This window comes from Rhinatrema bivittatum, chromosome 13, assembly GCF_901001135.1.
Source record: "Rhinatrema bivittatum chromosome 13, aRhiBiv1.1, whole genome shotgun sequence".
NCBI classification, from domain to species: domain Eukaryota; kingdom Metazoa; phylum Chordata; class Amphibia; order Gymnophiona; family Rhinatrematidae; genus Rhinatrema; species Rhinatrema bivittatum.
In genome coordinates this window covers 34,994,139-35,014,584 of record NC_042627.1, presented here as the reverse complement: position 1 = coordinate 35,014,584, position 20,446 = coordinate 34,994,139, and the positions used below count along the sequence as shown (strand labels likewise).

The window sequence follows — 20,446 nt, the reverse complement described above, 5'->3', positions numbered from 1 at the left end:
GGCCCTCCGTCTAGAACTAACCTGTCTAAATTTTAAAAAGGGCTCAAAACCTGGCTCTTTACATTAGCGTATCCAGATGTTGACCAAACTTAGTTTTCACTCTAACCTCTTAGCCCACTCACTCTCCCCCCCTCCTATCTGCCTCTCCGCTTTCTCCCTTATTCTTCCCCCTAGCAAAGACTCCGAAATACAGTGTTTCTTCCCCCCAAGCAAAGACTCCTAAATACTGTGTTTTAAGGTCCCCTCCTCCACTCTAAGCTTATCCTACCCCGTCTCTCCCTCCACCCTCTCCCTTTCACTGCCATCAATGGTCTAGTACCTACTAACCCACCTGTACATATATTGTCAATTTATATTCTTGAAATGTTCCTATCAAATTTCTCCCTTTCCCTATCTTTCCTACTGCTGTCCTCTCTCCTCCTCCATTGCTGCTCCTCCCTTCCCCATCCCTGTTTATTGTATTTCTCTCTCTTGTTAAATTTGTTACAATGTAAACCGGCATGATGTTCCGACGAATGTCGGCATATAAAAACCAACAAATAAATAAATAAATCAATCCTAATATGGTACCTAACAGCATGGGTTATTTTTTCCTATACGAATCACCTTGCACTTGTCCATATTATATTTCATCTGCCATTTGGACGCCCAATCTTCCAGTCTCACAAGGTCCTTCTGCAATTTATCACAATCCGCTTGTGATTTAACTACTCTGAATAATTCTGTGTCATCTGCAAGTTTGATCACCTCAATTACTGTACCTGTTTCCAGATTGTTTATAAATACATTAAAAAGCACTGGTCCAAGTACGGTTCCCTAAGGCACTCCACTGTTTACCTTTACTGAGAAAATAGACACTTTAATCGTACCCTCTGTTTCCTGACTTTTAACCAGTTTACAATTGATAGAAAGACATCTCCTCCTACCCCATAACTTTTTAGTTTTCTTAGAAGCCTCTCATGAAGGACTTTGTCAAATGCCTTCTGAAAATCCAAATACACCACATCTGTCGGTTCACCTTTATCCACGTTTATTCACCCCCTCCAAAAAAATGTAGCAGATTTGTGAGGCAAGACTTCCCTTGGGTACATCCATACTGGCTACGTCCCATTAAATCATGTCTATCTATATGTTCTGTGATTTTATTCTTTATAATAGTTTCCACGATTTTTCCCAGCATTACAGTGAGGCTCACCAGTCTAGAGTTTCTCAGGTCACCTCTGGAGCCCTTTTTATATATCATTGTCCAACTTTCAGACCTTCAGGTACAACAGATGATTTTAATTTGTTGTATGCTTCTCCATTGTTTACTATTATGTACTTTTATTATGTGCTCAGTTATCTGTCTCCTCTACTCCATTTTTTCCAGCTACCTATGCTTCCAAGTTTTTAGCTTCCTTGTTGATTGTAACTTTTGCTCCTTCTGTTAAATGATAATTGATTATTTATTTACTGTTAAGTTCCTCCCTGTTTTATGTAAACTGATTTGATATGGCTATTACCATGAAGGTCGGTATAGAAAAATGTTAAATAAATAAGTAAATAAATAAATAAATAATGAAAGATTATAAATTACTTGTAATAGGGCTGAAATTTCATTTTCTAATTCTTTCACAACCCTGGGGTGTATACCATCCGGTCCAGGTGATTTGCTACTCTTCAGTTTGTCAATCTAGTCTACTACATCTTCCAGGTTCACTGTGATTTGTATCAGTTCATTTGAACCGTCATCCTTGAAAACCAACTTTGGAACGGGTATCTCCCCAACATCCTCATCGGTAAACATGAAAGCAAAGAGATTATTTAGTCATTCAGCGATTAAATTAATTCTTTGCTTTGGTGTTTACCGAGCAATAGAGAAATTACTTACCTGATAATTTCATTTTCCTTAGTGTAGACAGATGGACTCAAGACCAATGGGTATAGTGTATTCCTGATAGCAGTTGGAGACGGATCAGATTTCAAACTGATGTCAGCCCTAGTACATATACCCCTGCAGGAAGTACAGCTCTTCAGTATTCTCCTCGAAAAGCACTGTGGATATATGTATGACTGAATAACTTGATTAACTTTATAACTTGGCTAACTTAATTAATTTGAACCGGTTGAATTGGTTATAGCTGGAGACCGCTAGTGCCCTCAACCAAGAAACGTCAACACCCAGTAGGATGGGTGTCCTAGCTGAAGGAAAGCATGGCTTACCTGTGAATCACCCGAGAATTCCATGAGTAACGGCAGCCGTGGGTGGGATGCTGAGTCCATCTGTCTACGCTAAGGAAAACAAAATTATCAGGTAAGTAATTTCTCCATTTCCTAACGTGTAGCAGATGGACTCAGGACCAATGGGATGTATAAAAGCTACCCCCGAACCGGGTGGAAGGCTGCCCGTGACCCACTTAGTACTGCCCTTGCAAATGCTGTGTACTCCCGAGCCTGAACATCCAGGCGGTAAAACCTGGAGAAGGTGTGGATGGAGGACCATGACACCACCCTGCAGATCTCTGTGGGTGACAGCATCTTGGGTTTCTGCCCAGGACACTGCCTGGGCTCTAGTAGAATGGGCCTTGACTTGTAAAGGCGGTGGCTTGCCTGCTTCTATGAAGGCCGCCTTGATACTTCTTTGATCCAGCGGGCTATGGTTGCTCGCGAGGCTGCTTCCCCTTGCTTCTTCCCGCTGTGAAGGATGAATAGATGGTCCGTCTTTCGTACGGATTCCGACCTTTCCAGGTATCGGACTAGGAGTCTGCCGACGATGAGATGGCTTGGACTTCGAGCCTTTTCCGAATTCTTATGTTCATCTGGCGATGGTTGCGAGATGGTTGGTTGAGATTGAAGTGAGACACCACTTTGAGGAGGAACGACTGAACTGTGCGTAACTGGATAGATCACGGGATGAGTCTGAGGAATGGCTCCCAGCAGGACAGTGCTTGTAGCTCGGATATACGACGGGCCGAACAGACTGCCAGCAGGAAGGCTGTCTTCAATGTTAATAGTCGAAGAGACAGGCTGCGGAGAGGTCTGAAGGAGGTTCCTGCTAGGAAATCTAGGACCAGGTTGAGGTTCCAAAGAGGCACCGGCCCTTTAGGGTTGGTCGGATCTGCTTGACTCCTTTCAGGAAGCGGGAGACATCCGGGTGAGAGGCTATGCTGCCGCTCTCGCTCTTGGTTCCATAACATGACAATGCGGCCACCTGTACCTTGATGGAGTTGAGAAACAATCCCTTCTGAAGGCCTTTCTGCAGAAATTCCAAAATCGCAGGAATTTTGACTGAGCGTGGTATGATGTCGCGGTCTTCGCACCAGGCTTCGAATACTCTTCAAATCCTTATGTATGTTAGGGATGTGGAGAACTTGCGTACTCGGAGTAGAGTGTCAATTACTGCCCTCAAGTATCCGCTCTCTCTCAGGCGAGTCCTCTCAATGGCCAGACCGTAAGAGAGAATCGAGCTGGATCCTCATGGAGGATCGGTCCCTGTTGGAGCAGGTCTCTGTGTGCGGGTAGCGGAAGGGGGCTCCCTGTCAGCAGTCTTCACATGTCTGCGTACATCAGTCTTCTTGGACAGTCCGGGGCCACTAGAAGTACTGGTCCCCTGTGGTGTTCTATCTTGTGGATGATTGTGCCCAATAGGGGCCACAGCATGAAGGCATATAACAGAGTTTCCTGTGGCCAAGTCTGTACCAGGGTATTGATTCCCTGGGACTGGAGTTCCCGCCTATGGCTGAAGAAACTGGGCACTTGGGTGTTGGACCGGTTTGCCAGGAGGTCCATGGTTGGTGTTGCTCAATGGTTTACTATCAATTGGAATGCTGTGGTCGACAGCCTCCAGTCTCCTGGGTCTAGACTTTCTCTGCTGAAGTAATCCGCAGCGACTCTGTCTTTCCCGGCGAAATGGACGGCCGAGATCTCTTGAAGATTCACTTCCGCCCATGACATTAGGGGGTCTATTTCCAGAGACATCTGTTGGCTTCTGGTTCCTCCCTGACGGTTGATGTAGGCCACTGTTGTGGCGTTGTCTGACATTACTCGGACCGCTTTGTCTCGGAGTCTGTGACCAAACCATAGGCAGGCTAGCCTGACTGCCTAGGCCTCTAGGCGATTGATGTTCCATTCTGACTGTTCTTTGTTCCATTGCTCTTGGGCGGTTAGCCCCTGGCAGTGTGCTCCCCATCCTCATAGGCTGGCATCCGTGGTGAGCAGGATCCAGGTTGGTGAGGATAGTCTCGTTCCCTGGCTCAGATGACGACCTTGTAGCCACCATTGTAGCTGGGCCCGAACTCTGTCCGGGAGCTGAAGACGTATGGTGTAGTTCTGGGACAGTGGATTCCATCGTGATAGTAGTGAGCGTTGTAGGGGTCTCATGTGAGCTCGTGCCCATGGCACTACTTCCAGTGTGGATGCCATGAGGCAGAGGACTTGTAGGTAGCCCCATGCTGTGGGGCGAAGTTCGCTCAACAGGGTTCGTAACTGGGTCATCAGTTTTGATCTCCTTGTCGGTATCAGGATGACCTTGTCTTGTTTGGTGTCGAACCGGACTCCGAAGTATTCTAGAGATTGGGAGGGCTGCAGGCAGCTCTTGTTTGTGTTGACCACCCACCCGAGGCTCTCCAGTAGAGTTTTGACTCTGTTGGTTGCCTGCTGGCTTTCCTCTGGGGATTTCGCCCTTACCAGCCAATCGTCTAGATAATGGTGTACACCGATTCCTTCCTTCCTCAGTGTTGCTGCCATCACCACTATGATCTTGGTGAACATCCGGGGTGCAGTGGCTAACCCGAAAGGTAGTGCCCGGAACTGGTAGTGATGGTCCAGGATCGAGAAGCGTAGAAAATACTGTTGCACTTGATGGTTCAGAATGTGTAAGTAGGCTTCTGACAGATCCAGGGATGTAAGGAACTCTCCCGGTTGTATTGCCCTTATTACCGAGCATAGGGTTTCCATGTGGAAGAGAGGAATCTTCAGGTGGCGGTTGACCACCTTGAGGTCCAGGATGGGTCTGAACGTTCCTTCTTTCTTGGGGACGATAAAATAGATGGAATAATGTCCAGTATTTATTTGTTGTGGAGGCACCTGTGTTATAGCCTCTAAGGCTAGCAATCTGGTCAGTATAGCTTCCACTGCCATCCTCTTGGAAGGATCGTGGCAGGGGGATTCCTCAAACTTGTCCGGAGGGAGGTGGTGGAAATCCAGGTAATATCCCTCTCGAATGATGGATAGGACCCACTTGTCCGAAGTTATCTCGACTCATCTTTGGTAGAATAGGGCAAGTCTGCCTCCTATGGCTTCTTCCTTTAGACGGGTTGGCTGATTTTCATTGTGGGGTGCGGCTGGGGGCCTGGGCCCGAGCTGGCTCCCCTTTTGTTGTGCTTGTTCCGAAAGGACTGGCTTCGGCCTGCAGGGCGGGCCGTTTGATATGTGCTTCTATATTGATTGAAGCGCTGTGGATCCTCTACCCCTGGAGGTTCGGGGGAAGGATCGCTGGTTCTCTTATTCCTGTCCTCTGGTAGCTGCGGCAGTGGGGACTCGCCCCATTTGTTGGCTAGTTTCTCTAGTTCGCTTCCGAATAGGAATGTTCCCTTGAAAGGCATCCTTGTAAGTCTCGTTTTGGAGGATGTGTCGGCCGACCAGTTTCGGAGCCAGAGTTGTCTTCTGGCTGCCACAGCGGATGACACTCCTCTAGCTGCAGTGTGCACCAGATCAGAAGCGGGTCCACGAGGAATGATACTGCTGGTTCCAGGGACTCCCCAGGAGTGTTGTTCCTGGTCTGTGAGAAGCAGGCGCGTGTCACCACGGCACAGTAGGCCGCGATCTGTAAAGACATAGCGGAGACGTCAAAGGACTGTTTGAGGATAGATTCCAGACGTCTGTCTTGAGCATCCTTGAGTGCTGCTCCTCCCTCCACCGGGATAGTAGTGCGCTTCGAGACCGTGCAGACAATGGAATCTACGTTCGGACATGCCAGCAGATCTTTGGCAGCTGGGTCCAGAGGGTACATGGCTGCCAGAGCCCGTCCCCCTTTGAACGCAGTTTCCAGGGCATCCCATTCCAGATCATTTAGTTGCTGGACGGCTTGTAATAGTGGGAAATGATGGGAGGTCTGACGGAGTCCCTCTAGTAGGGGGGTTCATCTTAGGTTCCCCCGAGGCACTTGTGCCCGGGATAGCAAGCTCTTTTATAAGCTGTGTGTGACCAGGTCTGGGAGCTCGTCCTTGGTGAAGAAGCGTCTCATGGTTCGGTGGGGCTCTGTCCCCAGAAGGAATTCCCCTTCCTCCAGGGGTTCTGAATCCTCATCTGAGTTGTCCGTGTCCCCGAAGGTGGGACTTCTGGGCAGTGGGGATCGCTGAGATGGGGATGTTGAGGTCCTCCGGTGGAGCTTGTGGCCGTATTAGAGGAGGCCCCGGTTGCATGTGGACGAAGGAATGCAGACCTTTGAAGAATTCCACCAAGGAGATAGATGCTGGGTCTAGACTAAGAGGCGCCGTGTCCCTGGGGAGCCCCGTTTGAGCGGGGTTCCCACAGTGCAATGCTAGGTCCGGCGTACCGTTCGAGAGGCTGGAACCCGGTACCGGCTGGGGAGGGCCATGAGTTGGATCTCCTAGGGCCTCTTTGCACTATATACACAGGGCCGTGGCCTCCTCATGCTGTGCAGCTCTGTGGCATGCTGGGCAAAGGCCCTGAGCCTTGAATTTCTTTTCCGGTGGTGCCATGGCTTGTGCGCATAAAGCACAGTTGTGTGCTCCGGTGCGTCGAAGTTGTGCACGCTGTTGTGCGCCCGGCACAGTAAGCGTGTGGCTATGCGCGTCGCTTGTGCGCATGGTACTTGGGCACGCAAAGTTGTGCGCACAAGGTATTTGTGCGCATGGCTCGCCTCTGTGCGCACGGATCGGAACAGCGGACAGGGCAGCGAACAGAGCAAAATGGTGACGGCGACCACACGGACAATATGGCGACCACCTCGGAGGGTCTCCACGTGGAAGGACCCTCGGATCTGACCAGGGTCTAGCCCTGCTAGGGCAGATCAACCCAATGGCACTGGTCCCAGCTGGCGATCTGTGCAGCTCCTCGAGCTTCGGAGACCGGAGACTTTTAAATAGATTTCTACCTTACCTTGTCTCAGCGCTTCCTGGTCTTGTTCCAGGCGGTCTCCGGCTGCGGGGGGGAGGGAAAATACCTTCACCGCCGCACTCGAAGTTGCACCCACTGCCTCTCAGCCTCACCCGATGTCTGGGGCTAGGTCCCCGCCAAGGGTCGACCGCTGGACCGAGGCTTACCTCCGATGGATCACGGAAATCACCTCGGGAATTCTCAACTGGGAGAGGGACCCAATGGGTGTCACCGCAGGAGAGGGGGTTTGTCTGTAGAGGTAAGATTTCTTATTTTAATTTTCTTTGGTAAAATTACTTTAACCCTGTGCGAGCGTGCATAGAGTCCCTAACTGCTATGGAAATGGAAAATACTAAAGAGCTGCACTTCCTGCAGGGGTATATGTACTAGGGCTGACATCAGATTGAAATCTGATCCGTCTCCAACTGCTATCAGGAGTACACTATACCCATTGGTCCTGAGTCCATCTACTACACGCTAGGAAATGACCCATTGTGCCCTCTTTAATAACTTTGCTTATAACTATTGCAAATGCTAATTATCCAAATGACCATTCACCTATTTCTCATGAAAGCAGAACTTCAGAACGGACACCTATTTTATAGTGTTACACACCTTTATAAGGCAAAATAACTATTAAAAATACATTTTCCTTTGTATTTTTGGGAAGCTCTCAGTTTCCTCTTCAGTAGTTTTCTAAATCCCTGCTGGACTTTAGTAACTAGATGTGCATTTCCAGAACTGCTCTCTGATGGAGAATCAGATAGCAGCTGGGAGCACAGCTCTCTAACAGGCCGAGTGCACTGTTAGCTTGCTATTTTCCCTTACCCCTTATTCAGTAAGGGGAGGAAAACGCGTGTCCAAGCCGCGGCACCTAATAGCGCCCTCAACATGCAAATGCATGTTGATGGCCCTATTAGGTAGGCGCGCGGGATACAGAAAGTAAAATGTGCAGCCAAGCTGCACATTTTACTTTCAGAAATTAGCGCCGACCCAAAGGTCGGCGCTAATTTCTTCCAGCGCTGGGAAAGTGCACAGAAAAGCAGTAAAAACTGCTTTTCTGCGCACCCTCCGACTTAATATCATAGCGATATTAAGTCAGAGGTCCGGAAGAGTAAAAAAAAAAAAAAAAAAAAAAAAATTTGAATTCGGCCTGCAGCTGTCGGGCCGAAAACTGGACGCTCAATTTTGCCGGCGTCCGGTTTCCGAGCCCGTCAGCGGGCTCGAGAACAGACGCCGGCAAAATTGAGCGTCGGCTGTCAAACCCGCTGACAGCCGCCGCTCCTGTCGTGCTAGTGTCCCTAGCGCCTCCTTTTCCCCGTTTTTACTGCGTCACCTAATTTAAATACAGAATTGCGTGCACCGGCGAAGGGCCGGTGCGTGCGCCGAGAGAGCGGGCGTTCGTCCGCTCTCCCGCGGACTTTACTGAAATCGGTGAGTAAAGAAGCCTACAAATACAGAGAAAAACCCTATTTGTTTACATTGAAAAGGTGCACAGCACTAAGAGTACCATTATATATTGATAAGAAATATTTCAATACAGCTTAGCTTTCAAATTGGATAGGATGAAATGCAATTTAAAAAGACATTTTCTGAAAATAGTGGTATCAGTTTTAAACATGCATATGTATCATTGCTATGCTTTCAAAATGCTAGTATTCACCTTTAAATGTATACACACTTGAGTACCTCCCTATTTCTCTGATCTTATTCTCTTCCACATCCCTCACATAAGAGACACTACCCGATGGTTTTGGGCTCTCTCTTTTCCTGCAACTCATCTCTGGGGTAACAGCAGAATTATTCCCCTGACCCACTGAGCAGCTTCAGGGCAACCGAAATTTTGGTGTTCTGGTGAGGGATAGGGGTAGGATTGCAAAGCTAAAACTTAAAAAATGACAGAATAGCACACCAGGAGTAGAGGCTGCGGTTTAATTTGACTATTACCTAATAGAACTTCTTAATTGTCCTCAAAGGATAAGGAGTGGAGGAATAAGCTAGTGTTACTGATACACCCTGTGGAGTTTAGCAAATCACTTCACCTTTTGTTGTCTCAGGAACAAACTTAACTGGGTCATTCATCAAAATGTATTATGGCGTTAACACATGCATTATTGTTCATAACGCATGGCTTGAATGCCAATTTTTTGGAGGGGCGGGACCAGGGAGGAGTTTGGGCGGGATTTAGTTAAATGAGGGGTATTATCACACAGTTTTAATGCCGGAAATAACTACACCTTTTTTCCTAGCGTTAGGCTGTGCGATATGCCCAAAATGGCCATGGCAATTCGCAATAAATTTTTGGAATTGCATTTTGGCCATTTCTGGGGGAGGATAGGGAGGAGGGAGTGGAGTGGAGGAGAGACACTGGGGAGGGCCTCACTGTGTGCACCTATTTATATCTCTATAGGAAGGCCCATCTAATAGGTCGAGGTGAGGTGTTAGTGGTGGTTCACTACTATGAGGGCCTTATAGATATGGTGCGCTAAATTTACCGCACCACACAATAAAACTGATGCGAAGTGGTAAGTTACCGTGTGGTGCGGTAATTCTAGCTATTAGATCGTAAGCCCACTGAGGACAGGAAAAATACCTACTGTATATGAATGTAACTTGCCTTGAGTTACCAATGAAAATGTGTGAGCTAAATTAAAAATAAATAAATTTTCAAAGACTTAGTTGGGAACAATGTAGGTAAAATCGAGGGTTAAGCAGGTAGAATGGCTGAATCTGCCTAAGAGAAATTTTCAGCAACCTAAAATGCACAATTCATATCCTTTGCACCATTGTTTTAGATGACGCAAGTGTATGTGTGCACTTTTTATCCACATAAGCTGATATTCAAGAACAAATTGCATGGATACCTTCTGTTTGAAAATTAGCTACATTCGTGCATGCTAAAAAGCCGGGGCATAAACAGGGCCAGAGTGTTAGTTAGGACTCCTACTGAAAATTGTCCTCTATGTGCATTATCTTTGAACAGTTGTCAGGATGTCAAAGAAAAACAAAATGCAACACCTCTCTACTCCCCACCCCAGAAAAAGCAATTCCTTGAGTTACATTTATAACAGGTTCAGGAGTCAAACAGGTAGGCAGGTTACCTGCTTGTCAAAAAATAAATTCCATGTCACTACAAACTACTTTTCCTACAGTATTTACACGTTCCCAGTTGGAATGCAGAGTCGCTCTATGATTCATGTTCTCCTTAATTTAATTTGTGATATAACAAGTGCTGAAATCTTAATTAATGATAAAATAAAACCATGCTTACTGGCATTCGTCTTCCAACAAAAGAATGAGAATATTGCTTCAAATCCAAATCTGCCAAGGAAGAGGGAACTACAAAATATTCTGGAAGGCTGAAAACAGAGCAACAAACAGAACAGCAGTTTATATAGTCTTTATATTTTATTGTATGGCATCACACTCTGAAAGAAACGCTTGGAGATAAAGATAAAATCACTTGTTACTATTACAATAAATGAGGAAGTCTATATTTATTTATTTAAAGTTTTTTTATATACCGACACTTGATAAAAAAAACATCACATCGGTTTCCATACAACATGAAATCAGCCAACGGGGCTTTACAGTGTAACTAATGAAAGAACTGGGGGGAGGGGTAGGGAGGAGGGGGTAGGGTACAAGGGGGTTTTATTGCACATTCAGAGAACGCAAAACAAAAATTAGAAACATATATACAAGATATATACAATCAGAGTACAAGGCGAGGGGGTGGGGGGGGGGGGGTGTGAAGAGGCTAAGGTTGAAGGAGAAGGCAACAGGAATATAAAACCAACAAAATAATTCCATTGGCTCTGCAGTGGATAACAAATGCACAAACATAGTTTCACTAAAATTGCTCTGAAAATATCAAGGGAAAATTTTCCACTTATGCACATACCTTCTAGCTTTATGTAAGTAAATGGCTGTTCTAAAATTGATTCTGGCTAAGTGTATGCTCTTTTATATGCAATGAGGACAGACAGTCTGGTGATGGAGTCAGCACTTACACACATACTTGTAACACAGTTACCTGCAATGAAACCATCATGTTCAAAGCATCTCAACCGTGCTATAGGATCTCTACAGATGGGAAGGCACTGAGGTACTTTTCATTTGCATTCAGTGCCAGCTAGAGCCTCAACATCGTTGGTTGTTATTTATTTATTTATAATTTTTATATACCGACATTCTTACATTAAAATGCAAATCATACCGGTTTATATATTATTATTATATTGTGTTAGAAGTTGTAGTAATCGACTCCTGTCCCGTGGTAGCTACTCTGTTCACATAGGATAAAAATCTTGTGGAAACTCTCACCAACTAACACCAGACCTGAACTTGTAACCTACAAAGACAAGGCTTTATTTGATCCTCTGCAAGTTGCAGTTTTGTTTTTTTCAGACTCAGAGATGTTGTACTCAGAGGGGGTTCTATAATGAGGCAGCTGTCTCAGGAGGCAAAATTTTAAGGTGGCAAAAAACAAAACAAAAAAAATGCCCAAACAAAACACCCTGCGACCGCTTCACCTTACTACCAGATACATTATTTAGTTATGTGTTGGCGAGGTTCTCACTCCCTGCCAGCGGCCAAAAAAGGAGATAGTCCTGTGTGCTGCTGACAGAGTTCATCCCGCCAGTATCCAAAAAAGAAGAGGTGGCCCAGTGGGTCATCGGCGGAGCCCATCCTGCCACTGGCTGAAAAAGAAGAGGAGGCCCAGTAGGCTGCTGGCAGAACCCATCTTACCAGCAGTCAAAAAAGAAAAGGGGGCCCAGCGGGCTCCCGGCAGAGCCCATCCCTCTGGCAGCTAAAAAAGGAAAGAAGACCCAGCAGGCCAATGGTAAACACCATCCTGCTGGCGGCAAAAAGAGAAGAGACGGTTCAGCCACAGCCAAAAAAGAGGCAGCAGCCCAGTGGACTGTCAGAGTAGCACATCCTGCTGGTGGCCAAAAAAGAGGAGTCGTCCCTGCTGGCAGCCAAAGTAAAAAGAAGTCAGCACACGTGAGTGAGGTAGAAGAAGTGTGTGTTTGTGAGACAGCATATGCATGGGTGTGTATTGGAGAAATCATGTGCCTGTGGGTAAGTAAGAGCAGTTGTGAGAGAATCTGTATGTGTGAGCACATCTGTGAGCATCTTTGTGCATGTGTGAGAGCATGTGTAAGAGCATGTGTGTGAGTGTGCATAAGAGGAGGTTTACTCACCCTGCCTCCTTCCACACTAATCCACAGAAATTTCAGAGTGACTAGAAATCAAAAGTTCCCAAGTATGGAAAGTGGGATTTTTTTTATCCTTACTTTTAGTTATTGAGTGTTATTTGATTCTGCTATTTTGAATTATTATTGATGATTGGGAATTTTATAATTTTTATGAATTTTTTTAAGTATGTCTGTTATTCTATTCATCAGCTGTTTTGAAATATTCTTTTTATTACTATGTTTTTACTATTATGATTGATGTTTTCTATTCCTTGATTTTATTGTTTTGAGGTATGGCATTTCTATTTTTCCATTGTTGCTCTGCATACAATCTGGCTTGTTGATGTTTCCAGTTAATTTCTGTATATACTTTATGGTCTCTTTATTCTGTATTTGGTGAGGGTCTGTATCTGTGTTCTGCATCTGTGACTGAGGTGAGGTATTCTGCTAGTATGTAGTTTCTGTGTAAGGATCTATAGCAGGCTGGCTGGTTCTTTTTTCTTAATAGAAGGTGTAATTGTGTTTAGGGCTTGGTGTAATATTTACAGTGTTGCCTTTTCATGGTTCAGGTTTTTACTGTTTGAGGACTGGTAGTTAGTGCTCTTTTAGTTTTGGAGGTTTAGTATATTGTAATTGTAATTCAGTTTACTCTGTGCTGAGGGCAGAGCCCACAACATGTTTTATTGTAACTTCAGAGTTTTTTTATTTCACTTGTTACAGTTTTTCAGTTCTGTTAAGTTATTTATTTTAATTTACACCTCCTGTTAAATGTAAACTGGCATGATGTGATTCTAATCAAAATGCCGGTATAGAAAAACGCTAAATAAATAAACAAACATGCATTACTATAGGGCTAAAACCATATGCATTCAGAGGGTGTTTTTTGCAGGGTTCTATTATTTTGTGATACATTTACCTCAGAAGACTATACTCTCATCCTTTTTCATGTGCAGTTGATTATAAATACATAATTTTTAATTGTGTGTGATGGGGGGGGGGGTGCATGGGCACAAGGCTGTAAAATTCACCTAGGGTGCTTATTTTATTTATTTATTATTTTTATATACCGATGTTCCTGTATAATATACATATCACACCGGTTTACAAGGAAATAAAACTGTCGCCTCGCGGGCGGCTTACATTAAAACAAATAAGAGCTTAGGGGGAACTTACAAAGAACATACAAAGAACAATCATAGAACAATCATTTCTAATTAAGTAAACAGAGAACTAATCTGAAAACCTATGTACAGAAGGAGATCTATGTTCTTCTGGCCCTTAGCTCTCCTGGAATGCTTGGGCGAAAAGCCAAGTCTTTAGCTTCTTTTTGAATTCCATATGGCACGATTCAAGGCGAAGGTCTGGAGGGAGTGAATTCCAGAGTGTGGGGCCCGCTGTGGAAAGTGCACGTTTCCTCAGTGAGGTTTTTGCTGGCTGGGTGCGTAGCATGTTCTTGTAGGCGCTTCTAGTCGGTCTTTTGGAGGAGTGCAGCTGGAGTTGAAAGGTTAGGTTGAGAGGAGGGATGTTGTGTAGGGCCTTGTGTGTCATCATAAGGGTTTTAAAGTGAATCCTGTGTTTGATCGGTAGCCAATGAAGGTGCTGGAGGATGGGGGTGATATGATCCCTTTTTTTGGTGTTTGTGAGAATTCGGGCCGTAGCGTTCATGACCATCTGAAGTGGTTTGGTGGTGCTAGCAGGGAGTCCCAGTAGGAGTGAGTTGCAGTAATCCAGTTTCGGGAGGATGATGGCTTGTAGTACTAGGCGGAAGTCTCTGTGGAGTAGTAGTGGTTTTAATTTTTTTAGCACTTGCAATTTAAAGAAACATTCTTTTGTGGTGTTTACGAACTTGCTGAGGCTGAGTCTGTTGTCAAGGAGTACACCCAGGTCTCTTACTTGTGTGGATGTGGTGTCAATGGTGATAGGACCTTGGCTAGCAGTAGGAGGGATGAGTGGGTCGAGATTTTCTGGAGCTATAATGAGAATTTCAGTTTTATTAGTGTTTAGTACCAGATTGAGGCTTGTGAGAAGGTTTTTGATTGCTGAGAGGCAGTTGTTCCAATAAGACAAGGTTTTATGGATAGATTCCGTTATGGGGATGAGTATTTGTATGTCATCCGCGTATAGGTAGTATATTAGTTTGAGGTTGTTTAGTAGGTGACAGAGTGGGAGAAGATAGATATTGAAAAGTGTGGGAGAAAGGGATGATCCTTGAGGTACCCCCGACTTCGATTCCATAGGATGAGACTCTTTGTTATTTATCTTAACCTTATAAAACCTGTTTTCGAGAAACGATTTGAACCAGTCAAACGCTGATCCTGTGATGCCGATGTCTGTTAGACGGAGGAGGCACGAATGGTTCACAGTGTCAAACGCTGATGAGAGATCTAAAAGTGCGAGGAGGCATGGTTGACCTTTTTCCATATTAAAGAGAATTGCGTCTGATAGTGAGGCTAGTAGTGATTCAGTGTTCCGTGTCTTACGAAAACCGAATTGGTTTGCGGTGAGGATGTTGTTTTCTTCCAAGAATTCTGAGAGTTGTCTGTTTACAATTTTTTCCATGATTTTGGCAATCATAGGTAGGTTAGCTATGGGTCTGAAGTTGGCTGGGTCTGCGGTGGAAAGGTTGGGTTTTATGAGGATAGGTTTGAGCATTGCTAACTTGAGTTGGTTAGGGACTTGACCTTGAGAGAGAGAGCAGTTTATGATGTCTGCAATGGGTTTAGCGATGATATTAGGGATGGAGCGCAGCAGATTGTAAGGAATGTGATCTGAAGGATGTGACGATGGTTTTATCTTAACGTCCTTGCACCGGGCTGGAGAGAATGTGTCATAAAAAGACCCTCACCATTCACTCATCTTCCACTTCTCCAGGGGAAAATGCTGCGGGAAAAGATGGGAGGTAGGGTTCTTGGAAGAATGGCAGAGTTGCCAGTTTCCTAGAAACATTATCACTGACACTCTATCTGCCACCAACTCTGACCCCTGATTTCCCCTTTCACACCATTTGAAATCACTGGAAGGGCCAGACTATAAAGAGACACCCCACCCCCCCTTTGCCCTTTTTGATAATTTGAACTTTATTAAGCTGGGGGAGGTGGAGGGGAGGTCATCTCATCCATCACCTCAGGCAGCAAATTGTTCAACTTGGAGAAGAGATGGCTGAAGGGGGATATGATAGAGGTCTATAAAATCATGAAAGGACTTGAACAGGTAAATGTGAATCAGTTATTTACTCTTTCAGATAATAGAAAAACTAGGGGGCACTCCATGAAGTTAGCTAGTAGCACATTTAAAACAAATCATAGAAAATTATTTTTCACTCAATGCACAATTAAGCTCTGGAATTCGTTGCCAGAGGATGTGGTTAAGGCAGTTTGTGTAGCTGGGTTTAAAAAAGGTTTCAATAAGTTCCTGGAGGAGAAGTCTATAAACTGCTATCAATCAATAAGGAATAGCCACTGCTTGCTACCAGCACTAGTTACTTGTGATCTATTTAATGTTTGGGTACTTGAGACTTGGACTGGCCACTGTTGGAAACAGGATACTGGGCTTGATGGACCCTTGGTCTGAACCTAGTATGACATATCTTCTTATGTTAAACTACCCTTTGTCTAAACCCTTTTTTTTTTTTTAATGCATTCTATAAATTCAGCAATCTAAGATTACAACCATACTGGAAATGCTGTCTGGATGGAATAAATGGACAATTAAATAGAAAAGAATCCTATAAATAAGAAAACATAATTGGTTTATATAATGAACTTACCAAGTTGAGATCATGTAGCCCTCATTAACTGAGCATACTCTCCATTCTGATGCTCCTGTCCTTTTTATCTCTCTATCCCAATCAGAATAAGTTTCAAACAGAGGTGTCTTTGGACCTCCTCCACCTCCTCCTCCAGGATCTATTCCATTTATTTTATCTGCAGGGGAGAAAAGTATACTTTCAACGTTCATTTCTTAAACCATTCTCTTCAGGATGGTGCTAGAGTATTTAAAATCCTAGGCAACCTTTGGTCATGCATCCTCTCTCCAACTTTATTGGTGGCAGCTCCATCACAGCACTCCCTCTTACCAGAGGCAGTGGCTCCAGCATAGTGCTCCCCCCTTCTTTAGCGGTATTAGATCTGGCATAGCATCTCTATATGGCTCTTGCCGACAGGATTTTGCCACCCCTAAACTTTTGGCACTCTAGGCGACCGCCCAGTTTGCCTAATGGAAGCACTAACCCCAATTCTCTTTACCCTCTTCCTTTCATGACTTATTACAATGATACTTGTCTGAGATATGAGCAAATTCCTACAATTTATGACCCCATTGCTAGGATTACAACCAAAATTTGCTGGCTATTCTGTTCTTATACTCACACAATGGCAATTGCTATGACCTGAAAAGGTATTTTACAACTGTACTGTACCACCTGAAAACTATCTACAGTGTGTCCTTTGCTGCTTCCACATTTTTTTTATTCCAACACTGTTCCATGCTTTGTATTTAGTGCCTGTACTGGCAAAGACAATGCCTTTCAGACCTGCTTGATGAACCCAACTTTGTAATGATATACGGCAATCATGCGTAATAATATAGTAAATGACAAAAGAAAAAGACCATCCAGTCTGTCCAGTTATCCTGTCCACATTTCTAAGGATACTTGGGAGCTGCCAGTCACAAAGTGACCTCTGCAAGATTTCTCCTTATCCAGGACAGATTTTCCTCTTCCTTTTTTGTACTCCAGTATCTAGGCTAAAAGAACCTAAAAGATCACCACTTAGTTCCCTCTGGCATCCATTTTTCCCATGCCTATCCATGGAACTCTGTAATAATCTAAATAGAAAACCATACTAGCATGGCCACTGCTCAAACATTGCCTCCTGGATCCTCTGCATAGCCTGAAATAGTTAAAAAGTTATAATTTTTTTTTCTTAGGAGCCGAATAGAATGGTTAAAGTAAAAATGCCTTAAATTTATAATACATTAAAAAAACCCAACCTATATTGTGCAGGTGGTCTATGTATCAAAAATAGCAAAGGATTCACTACTACTATTCTTAACAGTCTGCTACCAAAGACAACAGCCAGATCTTTTAGTTGATACGCCTGATGTCTGCATTTTTTATTTTCCTTTCTCACTTAAGCTAATCATTGGCCCAAACTGTCGAGTGAGTATTGTGGATGTCACACCTAAAACTACTAAATATTGTGCTTCAAAAGTGGTATCAAGCAGTGGCCACAGGAATAAGTTCAATAAACTAAGCAACATTGAGAGAAGACAGAGCATAAGAGTCTGTTCATGGTCATTTTAACAATTCTGATAAAAAATAAATTATATTTTTGATGCATTTTTTGTGAACATAAGTAAAATGTATCATTGTATTTGCTGCAAATTTTATTTCTGAGGTATGCATATAGAAATGCTAATTTAAGCAACCCAAAGTCTTCACTAGTAGGCATGTAAACTTGCTCCAGTAGCACTGCTCATTACTAACACTGCTAAATTACATTGTCAAACCTGGTTCATCTACTTGTCTAGATATGCATACAAACCTACAATATGTGGCTGACATTTTACCACCTAGCAAAACTAGTTCTCTTGAAGATTTGATCGTCCTCGTAAATACGTTTACCAAATCATATGAAAGTCAAAAAGATACACAGATGAGTAATTCCAAAGATATAATTTCAACAAGAATTTACTGCACCAAAAACAGAAAAAAAAAAAAGTTATAACAGATTTAATTTTCATTTACCTGGATTATGGTAAGATTTTCCAACATACTCAAAGGCAAAAAGCAGCTGAAGATCTGTTGGTTGAGAATAATGAGCTAGTGCAAGGCATACCTCGAAAGAAAAAGAAAGATTAATTTTCCCTAAAAATGTTTTACCATTACTGTGTTTCATTATTCCATCAGGAAAGCTGATAAACAACTTTGAAAGAATTAGAAAGCACAAGCTGACTTGTTGCATCTCTTGCTCTTGTACTTTTTACACTTCCAGTAAAACTAAGGGTCAAATGTACTGGGGTCTTGCCATCTTGTGTCTATGGAAAAAATGCTTAGTACATCTGGCCCAGTGTGTCCCTTTAAAACACACCCAATTGGTGTCTACAATTTATTTTAAATTGCAATAAAAATACATTTTCCAATTTTGTGTCTTTTTAATTTATGTTGTTCTTTTGGTGGACCTATGGGTGGGGATCTCAGATATCAATAGGTAGGGATTTTGAGGATAGGGAGGCCAGACAGGTTTCTCAAGGATGGGGGAGGGGAGAAAATTTCAAAGATGGGGAAAGAGAGGAATTCGAGATCTCAGGGAGGGGGAGGAAATATCAAGAATGGGGAGAGGGGAGAATGAGGGCATCTCAGGATGGTTCAGAAGATGGTGTCGTCCCTCCCCTTGCTCTGGACCCATTTCCTCCTACCTGTCTCCGTCCCTTCCTCCCCATATTCCAGGTATTCCTCTCTCACTTCTTTAGCCCTTTCCAGCCAAACCCATCATATCCTAACCTCCCTGATAGCAGCAAACTGATATCGTCACATCTCCCCAAGCCCCTCCAGCTCTCCTCTCAACCTCCAGGCTCTCTCCAGTCGATCCCCTCATACCCTCACATTTCCTCTGGCCAATCCTCTTACAGTCTCTCCCACCAATTTCCTCTCACCTTCTCTCTCCTACTGCTAATCCTCACTGGCGGAGGAAAACAGCAACAGTGCCTAATTCCGCATCCTTCTCCTCTTCCACTAGGAGGCAGATACATTTTGAACTCTGAGGGACATCATAGTATTGTACGATTCAAAGTGCAAGTCAGACATTGAGCAGTAGAGGAGGAAGAAGTGGCCTGAACTGCAGCTAGCCCTCCAGCTAGCCCAGGTGGAGAGTGGCAATACTACAGGAGATGAGGGCAATAGATGTATTCCTGATGATTCTGCAGAAACCACTACCCTTTCTGTGAATAAATATTTACCTTCATCTTCAATATTGCACAAGTTCTCAGCAAAAGGCCAAGAAAGTACTATCCTCATTTCATTCCTCAGACCTTACAAATGAGTTTTGCCCAGAAGGCTAGAAAAACCAAATGCTTCCTGAGCATTGAAGTAGCAGATGAGTGCTGGTACACTTCTGATCTGCTTTAAAGAGCTGTCTCTTACCTGATATAATAGTAGAGGAGATCCAGAATGCCTCCTACTTTATGGTAGGTTATAGAGTAGCTTAAAGAATAGAAAGCTAATCTACCATATCCTGACTCATTTGTAACATTTTCTTTTGGTTCTGCACTTAGCACTAGTCTGTCCTGACTTTTGATGCCATAGTGTTAACATATAAACATATAGGGTGAACCATGTTACAGAACAATGGTTCACAGAATCTCATGACTGGGATACGGCCATCCTGGGCTATAAACTTATTAAGGAAGGACAGAGAGGACTGGAAAGGGGGAGAAGTAGCACTTTACGTCAGAAACAATATCCAAGCAATTGAAATGCAAGGCTAGGAAAGTAGCATTATGGGCTATCCTAAAAAAAAAGGATGATGCTTTCATTTGCATTGGTGTGGTCTATAGGCCTCCAATTTAGACAGAAATGGACAGAGAGCTGATCGAAGACATAAAAAAGATGAGGAAGAAGTGTTGCTTGTTGGAGATTTTAATCTGCTGGCTGTAGACTGGAGTATCCCTTCTGCAGAATCTATGAGAAGTAGAGAGATAGCTTACTCCCTCCAAGGGGCTATGCTCAAACAAATGGTAATGGAACCCATGAGGGAGGGTGTGATACTTGACCTAGTCCTCACAAATAGGGATAGGTGCCCACCTGAGTACAAGTGATCATCAGACGGTACGGTTTGATATTGTAAATAAGATGCAAAGAAGTCACACGAAGACTAGAGTTTTGAATTTCAAAAATACAAACTTTGACAAAATGGGGATGTACCTGAATGGAGAACTAGAAGACTGGGAGAAAATGAGCGAGGTGGAACAACTGTGGGCTAAATTAAAAGGAGCTATTACAAAGGCAACAAATCTATAGGTTAGAAAAGTCAACAAACGTACAAGGAAAAAGAAACCAATTTGGTTCTCAAAGGAGATGACTGCAAAAATAAAGGCAAAAAGATCAGGAGGTATAAAGGATCCCAACAAGAGGAATAGAGGGAACAATA

The 20,446-nt window shown here is 43.9% G+C and overlaps 1 protein-coding gene across 1 annotated transcript in view; it reads right to left on the bottom strand.

Annotated features, from left to right (window-relative positions):
- Nucleotides 1–20,446, bottom strand: part of MTMR10 (myotubularin related protein 10) — a 144,446-nt gene that overhangs the window by 70,521 nt on the left and 53,479 nt on the right. Inside the window, 3 exon segments of the mRNA XM_029575968.1 lie at nucleotides 10,370–10,457; nucleotides 16,066–16,222; nucleotides 18,046–18,136. Of these exon segments, the coding sequence (XP_029431828.1) occupies nucleotides 10,370–10,457; nucleotides 16,066–16,222; nucleotides 18,046–18,136 (336 nt within the window).